This window comes from Lethenteron reissneri, chromosome 14, assembly GCF_015708825.2.
Source record: "Lethenteron reissneri isolate LAM-NWPU_2019-01 chromosome 14, ASM1570882v1, whole genome shotgun sequence".
Classification (NCBI taxonomy): Eukaryota; Metazoa; Chordata; class Hyperoartia; order Petromyzontiformes; family Petromyzontidae; genus Lethenteron; species Lethenteron reissneri.
In genome coordinates, this window is record NC_083792.1 from 9,577,462 (window position 1) to 9,590,002 (window position 12,541).

General features: G+C 41.9%; 1 protein-coding gene across 1 annotated transcript in view; it reads right to left on the reverse strand.

Moving 5' to 3' along the window:
• The window catches only part of LOC133342373 (neurexin-1-like), a 392,466-nt gene that overhangs the window by 13,602 nt on the left and 366,323 nt on the right, over positions 1 to 12,541 (reverse strand). The window contains 2 exon segments of the mRNA XM_061551493.1: positions 3,825 to 4,144; positions 5,382 to 5,471. Coding sequence (XP_061407477.1) covers positions 3,825 to 4,144; positions 5,382 to 5,471 — 410 coding nt within the window.

Genomic DNA, 12,541 nt, shown 5'->3' on the forward strand with positions numbered 1-12,541 from the left:
TGTAATAACAATGTCGTAATGCTTTCCTGTGGATCGAATTGGCCCTGTCATAGGAATGTTGAATTTCCGTCAATCGCCAGTAGAGAAGAGGAGGAGACTGAAATAATTTGTTACCTACATTGCCTATATTTGAAATTTTCAGTATATTAGATAAAATGTTGAGTTAATATGTTTTGTAACCGAATATGATTGAAATACATTTTAGGTTGCGGTGCGAGGCAATACAATAACAATGGGGTGATCCTTTGTTGATGTTCACTACGCAGAGGTTACATTTCGTTGAAAGGCATTTTACTCTTCGCACTTGATGCCATTAAACATTGATGCGGCGGCAGGGTCTTCAGGAATGTTATAGAATACGCAGGAACGGCGAGGGCTCGGAGAAAAACACTGCTGCTTTTTTATGGCTCGCGATGTTCCTGTGGGGGGGCGGATGGTGTGGGGTGGGGGGGATGGTGGTGGTGGGGGTATAGCAGATTGTGGCAGCGGGTATTAAAAGAATTGGGAGTCAATATAAAATGTAATTGGAAAACACAGCAGCCTGGGCAATTGGCTAAAAAAAAAAATGTCATCCGATTATTTGCAGCACATTGCAACATAAAAAGAATACAAATGCACATTATGTTTAAAGGTATTTTAAATAAAATAAAAATTATGGAAATGACACCGTGTGCAATTTATAAAACCGCAACTGATCTTTGGGTAAAAGTGCTACGGCTATATGATCAATTTCAATGCTGTTTGCCAGTCGCAGGCGTGGAGGGGGATGGAGACTGTGGTCTGTACCATGACCACAATTGGAACGTGATTTTCATGTTGGATTCTGCAAATTGGGGAGTGTGTTTTGGCGATGGTTTGGCCACAGCGGCCACGTTATTATTGCCAGGGTGCTGGGCAGTGTCTGGGCCCGTCACGTCCAATTACGGTGACATTGCCGCAACATGACGGCCCCTCATTATCTCGCGTCGTGGCGCCTGGCGGCCTCCTCTGAGCCTGCTGGCGATTTTCCGTTTAACCACATCCTCGCGTTTTATACCGCCCCGACACAACTGGCGATGGCTTCAGCGCAAAAACTAAAACCAACGAGGCGAATGTAGGAACAAAAATAAGCAAGTCAAGGGAGGTGTAAATATATATTTCGTTCTAAAATATTAACGTTTTTGTTTCCCGAGACAAAATGTCTTGCAAAACAATAATAATAATGCCAAGTATGATATAATTGTGCCATACTTAGTAATTGTTATTTATTCATTCAGGGTGAGTGCATGGCACTCTGTATTCATATTTTTTTTATTTTAACAACCCAATACTTCATTCGTTGCTAATACAAACATTGGTAGTCAGTGAATTGTTGTCATGAAGGATGATTGTGTTAAAGATTTGCAATACGTCCTAATCTTAGCAATCAGAGGAACAACATTTGGGATGTAAATGTTTTAATAATAATAATTATGATTATATAAAAAAAGATCAGCTTGTACAGATAATCTAGCTGAAATATTAATGCAGCCCTACATCTCTGTGTGAAGTTTTATTTGCGTGGACAGACATTGTCAAATTAGTTCTTTATGCCCCCTCCAGCTATGCAATAGCTTATTTCTTCGAGGTCAAGTTGAGGTTAGTTTTAACGCAACTGCATGTAATATAAAAAAAATAATTCCATAAAGAACGCATCAAAGCATAGAAATGCTATGGAAATATTATTGATAATAGCAGTAATGTTATTGCCACAGATTATCGATGGCATAGCAAACACAATCGTAAAGGTTTTTTTTTTAATAGACACCTTGTGTTTTTCACGTTTTAAATCGGTAAGTGAATTTTCTCGTGCTTTGTAAAATTACTGTGAAAACACAAACCCTCCACTGACTGATTAACGGAGGGTTTGTTAATGGTTTTGAGCAGTATCTTGTCACTAAAATACCAAGGCCCATTGATTTACCATTGGGATATGTTACCAATTAGTGAATATAAAGAAGCCCAATGGTTCTTGAAAAACTAATAAACGGTAGCGAGTACGTGAAATTTAATTTTTGCCCTGACTAAATTTCGTGGAGGTTACCTGCGTATCAATAAATGTAAATCTGAACTTCACTGCTTCGAGGCATTTCATCATCTTGTCTAATATCGTAACGCAATGCTGGCCCGAGTCCTCGTGAATGTGACCGCATACGTATGCCCAGCGGTGCTCATCAAGAAATCGAATTCTCACCTCGAAATATTCAATCAAAAACGCATTTTTTATATTCAATTCTAAAAAAATTATATATCGAGTGCAATCGTGAACAACAGCCGTATCAGACATGAGTACGCCTAATCGGCAAACTCATTGGTTCACTGCAGTTCAAAGACTCAGTCCCTACAAGGCGTGTGGTGAAGTTAAGAGATGTTCACGTGCTCGGCATTTGAAGGCCCGAAGACCAGAATCGGTGATTTCGCCGACAATGTGTTTGTTTCAGGGAGGCAGCTCCAATATCTCCGGACAGCGGAGTGAAGTGGAGCTTCTGTCGAGGGAGAAATGTTCTGGCGACTGGGGGGCTAAGGTGTGGCATCGTGCAGTGAAAGGAGGGGGGGGGGGATCGTTTTGTATTGAAGGTCACGGCCAGAATAGGTGAACAGAGACAAGACAACCCGTGGGGGTTTACGTTGGTTGTAGAAGTAGAACTCTTTAGAAGTAAACGTCGAATACGGGATGTAATAAGACTCGACAGACATTTGTGCCATGAAGTTAATTGGCCCGGAATGGTTTCGGGGTCAGTCGTCCCGTTGTCTCGGAGACAAACGAAGGAGCGACTTGAATTTCCTCTCCGCGGACGGTCGTGACAAGACGCCTAAGTCCATCTGCATGTTTCCAGCTTGGAAACGGTCACGTCCAGCGGTTTGTGCACTCTCTCTCGCTGTTTCTTCCATGGGAACAATTAGTTTTGTGCTCCCACATGACATTTCAGCCTGAATGTCGGCGCTTGGTTTCAGATGAACAGCCTCTCGAGCTGATTAGGTCCGTTAGTTTATGGTATTTTTTGGAAAATTATTTATTTACGTTAATTGAAACCCGCTAAAGCGTATTTGGTAAAGTAATATTATTATTGCTGTACAGGAGAAGACAAAGTGTTTGTAATTTGGTAGGTAATGCAGTTTATTGAAATTTAAAATTGTATCCCTGGTGATTGTCATCGTGCCTTGTCTGCTTTTCCATTAACTTTTATTCTGCACAAATCTTAAACCAATTAAAAGCTGACTGATCTGAAGGTCACCTTGGCCACGATTTAACACGAAGCATTAATTATGCCGAAAATGAAATCATTACGCTTCTGTTTGCATTGCTCCGATAAGGATTTGTAATACATTATTTTTGTTAGGGGGCCAGGTATCCGTGTAACAAATATTTTTTCATGAGTTGTAATTAAATTATGCGGCCTTGCCTGTTGGGGGTCAAGGAGATGCTTATTAATATTTAAAGGATTAGAGAGCATTCCTGGGCCACCTTTCATCAGAAGCTTCATCTGTTTGTCTCCAGCAAAGCAATAAAAGGGGGAAAGTAATATAAGTGAGCCACCATTTGGCCGGACCTTAATTTTATAATTCGTTTTTAAGCCCGGCGGGCAGAGCTGCGCTCAAAAGACAGCGGCGCAAATCGTACAATTTACCTAAACAAGAATCTAACAGCAGACGACAGGCACCAGCTCAAGACTGCTCGGACATCGGCGTGCCCACGGGGGAGGAGACGATGATGGGGAAGGACACGGGGCAAGGGGAGAAGACAAGAGGAGACGGAAGATGGGGCGGGGGGGAAGACAGCGTTGTTCGCTCGCGCGTTCACTCACTATGAGCGGGGTGTCACGCGTGGTGGAGCGGGCCTTGCGCGTGGTGGTGGTGGACAGCGTGGTGGTCGTCTCCATGATGGTGGTGGACATCTCGGTGGGCATGGCCGTGACGGCGGTCTCGGTGGACGCGAGTGAGGGCAGCTCGCCCACCATGCGCACGTTACCCTGGACCCGCACGTTGGGGTCTCCCTCCGCCGCCATGTTGAGCACCTTGAGGCCGTTGTAGTAGAGGCCCGAGAGCTGGCCCTGGAAGGGCCGCTCGCCCTCTTTGCTTCCGATGGATATCGCAGCCTGGCTGTTGAATATCGTCAGCTGCCGCCCTGCAAGAGGAAAAGGGTGAATCCGACTTAAGGACTCGCCGGCTTTGAAAGCGTAGAGTCGACGGCAGATAAATATGCCTCTCCGATGCGTATTCGGGTTGTACCACATGTCGTTCCGGGGCATGATGTCCAACGTTTTTAACCACCTACTTTTGCGTTTCTTCAGTGTTTACCCACATGCTGAGAGCTTCCTCAGGATCTGAACTTGGTTCTTGAAGAAGCCCCCAGCACGTGTAGAGAAGAATTGGACATCATGCTAAAACAACACATGGTACAACTCGAAAGCACATCGGAAAGCTGGCAGTATTTTTGTATTAGCTGCATTGCACAGTGCATTGTATGTATGTATGTAATGCATGTTTATATGTATGTATGCATGCACGTGTGTATGCGATGTTATGGAGCTCAAAGCTGTATGTAAAGAACTATGAAGTTAATGAACATGCTGTATTTACTGGATAACAAGGATTTGTGACAAAAAACCAATGGTTTTTAACATTTAATGTTTCTGATTATCGGTTGAAACATTTACGAGTATGGGTTAAACATGACATTACGCTGCAACTAAAATATTCTTTTACGGTGCATAAAACATGCGATGACATTTATGTTTTTGTTAAAGGGACTTTTAAATGGTTTATCATATTAGTTTTAATATATTTTTTATCATATTTTTTTCATTTTCTAAACGAAGTTTGTTTAATTAAAAGTCGAAGCGAAAAAGTTTACCTAATTTAGTGTAAACTAAAATAATTTATATGCAATTTCTTTCTTTTATGTAACATTTATATTCATTTAGTTTTTTTTAAATTAATTTAATGTAGTCCCTTTAACACAATGTTTGACTTCACAAGTTGTTTTGTAATGGTTACATTCAAAAATTAATGCATGATATGAAAAACAAAAAGTGAATTAAATGGTCAAAAAGAAAAGGCCCCCCAAAAAAAGTCACAACATCTACAGTTTGATTTCAAACTGACGGTGATTTATCCATGCCGAATGAATTTAGAGCCATGAAGCTGTTAATATTTCATGCCTCGCTCGCAGATGCTGGACAAAAAAAACAGATGTCGGAAAAGAAAGGAACATTGTATAATTATATAAACAAAGGAGATGCGTTCATGTTTGAGTTGAAATACAAAAAAAGACGGGGTGGTTTAATGTTTAGAGGATGGTTAGCAGGTTTTTGCGTGGACAGTTTTTTTTGTTGTCGTTCCATTTTAATTGCAGATGTTACCTTTATCAAGCAGCCAATCGTCCACCACTCGACCAAGTCTGGGTGGAATGCGAGACCTAGCGATCGTCAGCCGATCGCTATCACTGTTCCCTTCAGGTTTAATAAAGAGACAATTAGATTAAGTTACACCATTTAAAACAGACTCTTTAAAAAAAATACACGTAACACGTTAAAGGTTAGTGAAGCAACAGACCGCTATTTTAGTACTCGGAACTTGTGTTTTTTTTAAACGAACTTAAGCTTGTTAATGTTTTCAATTCGCACACCGACCTACCAATTCACACAGGTTTAAACATTTAGGTGAGAGGTGCTCATTGATTTTTTTTTAACAATACTCTTAATTCATTGAAGATATATGTTAAACCTCACACTTTTAAATGACTGTGCAAATTAGGTTTGGCTTAAAAGACATAGCGTTAGACATTAAAACATTTTTAATGAGCTAACATTTTTACTTGCTTTTAAAGTGTTAGTGCACTAAATGGCTTTAGTTATCATGTAACAAGATATTTTATTTTTTATATATATCTATCGAAAAAAAATTGCACACATTTGTAAGGTCAACGGTACCTAACTAATGCATTGAGAGAGTTGCATGCATTACAAAAAGCCTAATTTGTCCCAAGCCATTTGTATTATTTATTGCTTAACATTCAAATACAGATTATATATTTCACAACGGCAAGAATGCATGCGCACATTTAGCGCACACGTCCGTACACATGCGTGCACACGCGCACACACCAATACAGGCACTGGCATGGTTTGGCAGGATGTGTGCTTAGTGGACGGTACATCTCGGTGACACCGAACAATGAACCTAGCACAATCATTTTTATTCCACGTCCATCAGTGGGATGAAGGGAGCTTTTTTGGGAGATCCATAATCTTTTGTGGTGACCTTTGGTTCAGAGCCTCGTCACAAGGAAAGGAAAGGAAAAGTCAAATTTGGCATAATTTTGAAGGATAAATGGTGGATTGGTCATAGTCCTCAAAGACAATTTAATATTTGCGAATTGACTCATGATGAAAGATTCTTGAGTGAATGATGGATGGCAGATCGTCGTGGTGAGTGGTGCTAGCTGGTGCTTGTTCATTGGCATTAGCCCGCTGTGTGTACTGGGCTGACGCAAATTCAGTGCCATTAACTCATTGCAATCTAGGGTGAAGGCCATCACGAGTACATCGGCTTAATTTGAAAGGTACAGCGGTGGCATAGGAGGACAGGGCACGATCAACAAAGCCACCTACTTACACCGGGTCTTCAAATAAATTGATACGTGACCTCTTCAAAACAAAATATTCAACAGAAATTACAACAGTGTTGCTATGAGGCACACTGCACAATTTTGCCTGAGGAAAATTCAGATCTTTGGATTTGAGTAAAACTGCTATATTATCTTGGGGGATCATTTTTGTTTTACACCATTTGCTTTGGCCAAGGTATGAATCGTTCAATGAATTGTACACACTGTGTTTGGTTTTTGAAAAGCCTAAGAAGGCAGATTATCAACGACGATAGGCTGGCGCTTTGTACAAAAATAATAATCAGTCACCGTGCAGAATCTGCAAGTGTATCTGTTCCCTTATCTCTCCATTAAATGCTTTGTAAGTGTAAAGAAGAGATAAACCCTGCCATTCGATTCCTTTCATGCAGGACCTTGTCAATGCTATCAGCTCCGTTTCTGCCCATGTCCTACTGACCTCTCATTCTAACCCCTCGACACTTTCATTTAAAAAAGCAGCAGAAATACAGAACCGTCAAAATGAATTTTATTTTTTATTATTCAGGGTGCCGTTTCATCACTTTGTCTTATGAGCTACTTTTTGTCTTATGAGCATGTGCTGCCAATGGAAGCTTCGTGGAGTTCACTTTGAGGAAATCTTTGGGAAATGTCGAATCAAATGACATGAAAATACTTACTTGTGTTCACATCGTTGTGTTACTTAATGTGGTACTTTGTACCTTGCCGCAGTTATCTTCATATTGAGGTTGATGTGTCATTTATAATTGGGCTTTCAAAGCTAACGTCCCATTTTGAAAAGAATGTTTCCATCCTTTGTTTACAAGCCATTTTTATAATTTGACTGTTTGAACTTTCAAATTAACAAGACGATGTCGCGCTCTTTAATCGCGCACAACTTGCTCGGATTTGATAGTGTGTCAAAATAATGTGACTGGGGGGGGGGGGGGGAAGTCCACACAAATTAGCGTGGATTTAGAAATGCTAATACCCAGGCGTTTATAAGTCATGCCAAAAGTATAAAAAGGGCTCATGAATATTTTAAATTTTTTGAAGAAATAAAATCATTCAGCACAAAATAAGTCAACTTGGAGAGTGAATTGGTTTTTAAATGATTTGCCAATTTGAAAAAACGAAATTACTTTTCTCAAAGACCCCCCTGCCCCCCCCCCCCCCCACTGAGTGAACCCTATTGAATGGATGAAGCCTTGGCATTGAAATTGGGCCGGCCAGCCCCTAAAGCGGCTGCTGAACATGTGGTTAAAAAAGTTATGCGCATGCTTAAACAAGTATAACCCGTAAAAACTAAGTTTTTCACTATAAATCCTTTATATGCGTGGCGGCTAGAGTCCTCTCGTCCTCTGGCTTGAGATGGCTGCCACCTATGGGTCAGATGATTGTCTGCCAGTATTAAGCAATTGGTAATTAAATATTTAATTTATTTTCCCTAAACAGTGTAAAATTTTGGGGAAAAAAATTCACGAACATTAATTGTTTCGCACAACGAGTCTGTGTGCACAATGTCAGCTCGATTGGATCATGGGAAGTGGGTTAAAAAACGACCGAAAGATTTGCACGGTCATAAGCAAGCACGCAAGCATGCAAGCAATCGAACTTAATATTAAGGATTTTAAAAAAGATCATGGTCGATGAGCACAGGCTCACATATGGCAAGCGGTCAGCAACAAACGGCACTATTGATTTGAAAGTTTTTTTTGGGTTAGATGTCTTGAGTATATAAATGTGTCGTTAACCCACCACCCGGCAGAGCCAATCAGCAAAGCTTGTAACGTAAACAAAACGCGCCAATTGGTTACTACTTCAGCCCGCCGGTGTGTTGGAGAGTAAATCCACAACATTTACAATTTGACTACAATGTTTTTTGCTGGTAATTTCATCCAGCATCATCGGGCGATTTTTGCCAGAATAATATTGGTCGTGAAAGCCTATGTGTCAAACTAACTAACAGCACTAATTCATATTGAATGTGTAATCGAAATGCATGAACGAGTCTTTTTTTTACGAGCAAGGCTATAATGACTTGGTGTGGACGAGATCTATCAGTGTTGTTTTATCAACTCCCTATCGCTTACGGTGTATGCGAGCTGCTGTTTGCGGATGCATCTTTATCAGCCATTTACATTCACTTGTCTATAACACAATTTTCACGAAAGCACTCCTAGTTGGGGCGCCACAGTGGTGAGATGTTAACTACCTCGCCTAGTATACAGGAGGTCGTGGGTTCGGTCCAGACCCTGACGCCTGCTGTATCGTTGGAGTTTGCATGTTCTCCCTGTTGTCACGTGGATTTTTCTCCTGGTCCCCTCTGGATTTTCCCTCCACATTTAGAAGCAACATGCGTTTAGAGTATTTGGCTGCTATAAATTTCCACATGATAGGCCACTTGATTGAGTTATCATGTGTGGCCAGATCGCTTCTGAAAAAGAGCAATATATATATATATAGCTCAGTGTGCCTTACCTGGTAAAAAAAATAAAAAGTTTAGTTTATAGTTTCTAGAGGATGCACTTCAGCATACAAGCCCAGTCTGAGGAATTTTCTCCCGCACCATAAGATTTTATTGTAATTTTTCTCGGTGAAGCGTCTCAGGTCCTCGTAAACCCAATCCCAGGGAGAGTGTTAATGAAGAGGCACATACACCAGTAACGGCGGCCGGTAGCCTGATTGCGAAACTGCCGATAAAATGGGAGGAGAACAAGGGGTTAACGGAGCGTCCGTGTTCTTATCAGCCGGCTCCAGTCCCCGTGTTTGTGAGCGTTGGCCTGTGGCAAATTCTACGGCAGAAAGGACCGGGTTTAAATACAAAAAAAAAACTCCGTGCACTTTTCTGTTGGGAGAGCTATCAGATTGAAACTTTTCCTCCAGCCCTTTATTTTTTTTTTATTTTGCCCAAGGCATTTATCCAATGTAGGCCACGAGAATTTTTGTATCTGTACGGGGAAAATAAACCAGTCTCCCAGTTTTTTATTTCTTCCTCCTCCCCTCTCTATCTTTCTTTTCTTCTTGGTCCACTATGTGCGTCTTTGTTGCACGTTCACATCTCTGAGATTAAACCGTATTTTCCTAAGGACTGTAATGGAATAATATCGGGCGAATGATAAAACACCCCTTGTGTTCAATAAGGGGATATTGGCATGTTTCAGCTGAGCCATATTCTATTTTTTCCCGTTACCTCCATTCTCGGAGCATATTGTATCGGTATTACTCTGCGCTGCTGCCACATTATGTCAGGAACGCTGCGTAATGAAGCACTGGATATGCGTGAGCTTCAGGCAAGAGGAATAGGAAAAAAATAAGTCGTTGTTGGTAGCAGCAGCAGCAGCAGCAGCCCTCCATATTTCCCCCGTCCTGTGCTGCACCCTGCAAGCTCCGTTCTCCACCATTTGTGTGTGTTTGTTGCTGCAGCGAAGCAAGCGAGAAACAGATTGATTTGGGCAGTTTAATGTATTTTCTTTTGCTCGAAGGAATAGTGATCTATTCATGTAGTCTCTGCAGAAATCTCTGCGGTTATCCTGTTTCCTCCTCCCTGCCCTCATTTGTGCTGTGCCTCCCCTCGCCTTTTATCTCTCGCGTTTATAAGTGGAGTTGGGTTGTTCACGTCTGCTGTTTTGAACTGTGTGTAAGCCAATTAAAACAAATACATATATGATTTAGCAGTGTACTTTCGACTCTACGGGTCTTTCGGTAAAGTCACGGAGATGGAAAAATCAAAAAAATAAAAATCACGACGTTTCGATCGCAACACAAGAAATCGTCTTCAGGTGAAGAAAACACAGTAGCAGAACTGCTGAGGCAGGAGAAATATAACGGGAGAGCTATTTATTTTCATTTAATTTCTAGTGGCCATTTATAATGTCATTGTTAAAAAAAAAATCATTTTGGACGGATGCCAAAACGTACTTAATAGTCGTATTGGTCTTGATATGCCTCATAATTTTTCACACACAAGGATTAATTGCGTTGGGACATTACAGTTTGATGCCGCGCTACATTTCATTTCGCACAACTCAATATCCGTACGCGTAGACCGGACACAGAGCGTGCTGTCTTTTGATCGACCATCATCTGCCATTCTCCTACCGCTGGTGAATGAAGAGCCTTCACTCTGCTTGTGTCATCACTTCTGCCACTGCAGAGCTGAAATCCAACTCTCTTGCGTGCACGCCCCGGTTGCATTGCTTCTCCTCACCATTTGATCATCACTTTCACCATAATCCTTTTTGGCTGCATTGATATATCTATCGAATTACCCCTTGCACAAGGCTTGAAAGTAAATTTCTTTTGCGCATTCAGATTTACGAGCCGTTGCTGGCATGGTGAATTATAGCACGGGAAATAGTGTCCACTCCACACAGCTGCAATTGGATGTACTTTGATATAATTTGGGGCATGGGTCAAGGTACTCGCAAGTGCACAGAATCATTGTAATAAGGGTTCGTGTTTTTTTGTATTAACCGACCCATGCCTGTTCGTTTGCGGCAAAACTATGGAAAGTATATTTTTAGTTCTTTCGGTAAAGCCACGTAGAAGGGAAAGAACTAAGAATATGAATCCCTGCAGTCACGAAAGCTTTAAATCGAAATTTACTTTGGAAAGTATTTTGTAAACTAGTCCTGAAACGACTTCATCGCACCTCGAGATTTGGTGATTTGTCACATCTTCGTCGTGTAATTTCGATTCGGGAATGTATAACTTTGGTGACACTGCGGTTCAATTGTACCGCCAACAGTGATTGCAAGCAGTCACGTGGACTAATGACGTGCAAGAAATACGAATCCAAACATCCGCCCAGGTGGCTCAGTGGTAGAACGGGTGGCATCTCAACCGGAGGGTTGCGAGTTCAAGTCTTGGTCGGAGGTTGACTCAGCCCGTCATCTCTCCCTGGGTCGATTAAATACGTACCACGTTGCGGAGGAGTCTGCAGCGGTTGTCCTATGAAGAGACTCACGCCATCATAGGAATTTGTAATTTCCACCACTGGGCTCAGGGCTATAAACAGCAAGATGAGCACTGCCTCAAGTGCTCATTTGAGCAGCAAATCGCTACGACTTTCTCTTTGCTCATAGAAATCGTGTAATCATTTCCCAGTGCCTTATTCTGCGCATTGTCGCAAGCGGTAAGCATCGACTTCAATCGTCATGTCACCGTTGCCTATAGCCAACTGTGTGTGCCACAGCCAACACCATCGTTCACCGCTACGGTTCGTTGGGTAATTTACAGTGCCACAAACGAGCATATTCTCGCTATTTAAAGCACTCAAGACGGTGGCTTGTCTGCATGAAGGGTGAGCTCAGGGTGACAGCCCGTTGGGAGGTTGTATAACCCACGGATAATGAGCCACACGTGCGCGCTCCACACAGCGCGCGCATTTGAGTCGGTGGCTCCCTTTGCGCCGCTATTCTTGGCATTCTGTCAGGCAAAGTTTATTTGTTTTTTTTGGGGGGGTTCGTCTCTCTCAAACCAGTTCCCAAGTGATCAGGTCTTCCACAATAATGATGGCGCCGATTGGCAGCGAATTTGACATCGGTTTTAAATTGAGATTGAAAACTCATTTGTTTGTAATTGCTTTTTGTGTTTAGTTCGTGCCTTCCCCCTGCCGCACCTCTGATTAGCTCGGTTGGCTGCGTACGGTGTGAAAGAAGTCCAACATACACATGCACAGAATAAATAACATCTAGCTGTATATCCCGAAAAATCACATTGTTATACCGTACCGAAATTAAGACACATCCATTGGAAATTCTCCACATTATAATTTTTACACACAATAGTGAGTAAGCTACCTGGCTCTTAATAACACGCTCTGCGTCTAAAAGCACACAGCGTGTGTGTGTGTGCTATGGATGAGACTCGTGAAGGATGCTGCTGGGCAATTGGAGGGTAGCCACACACCCA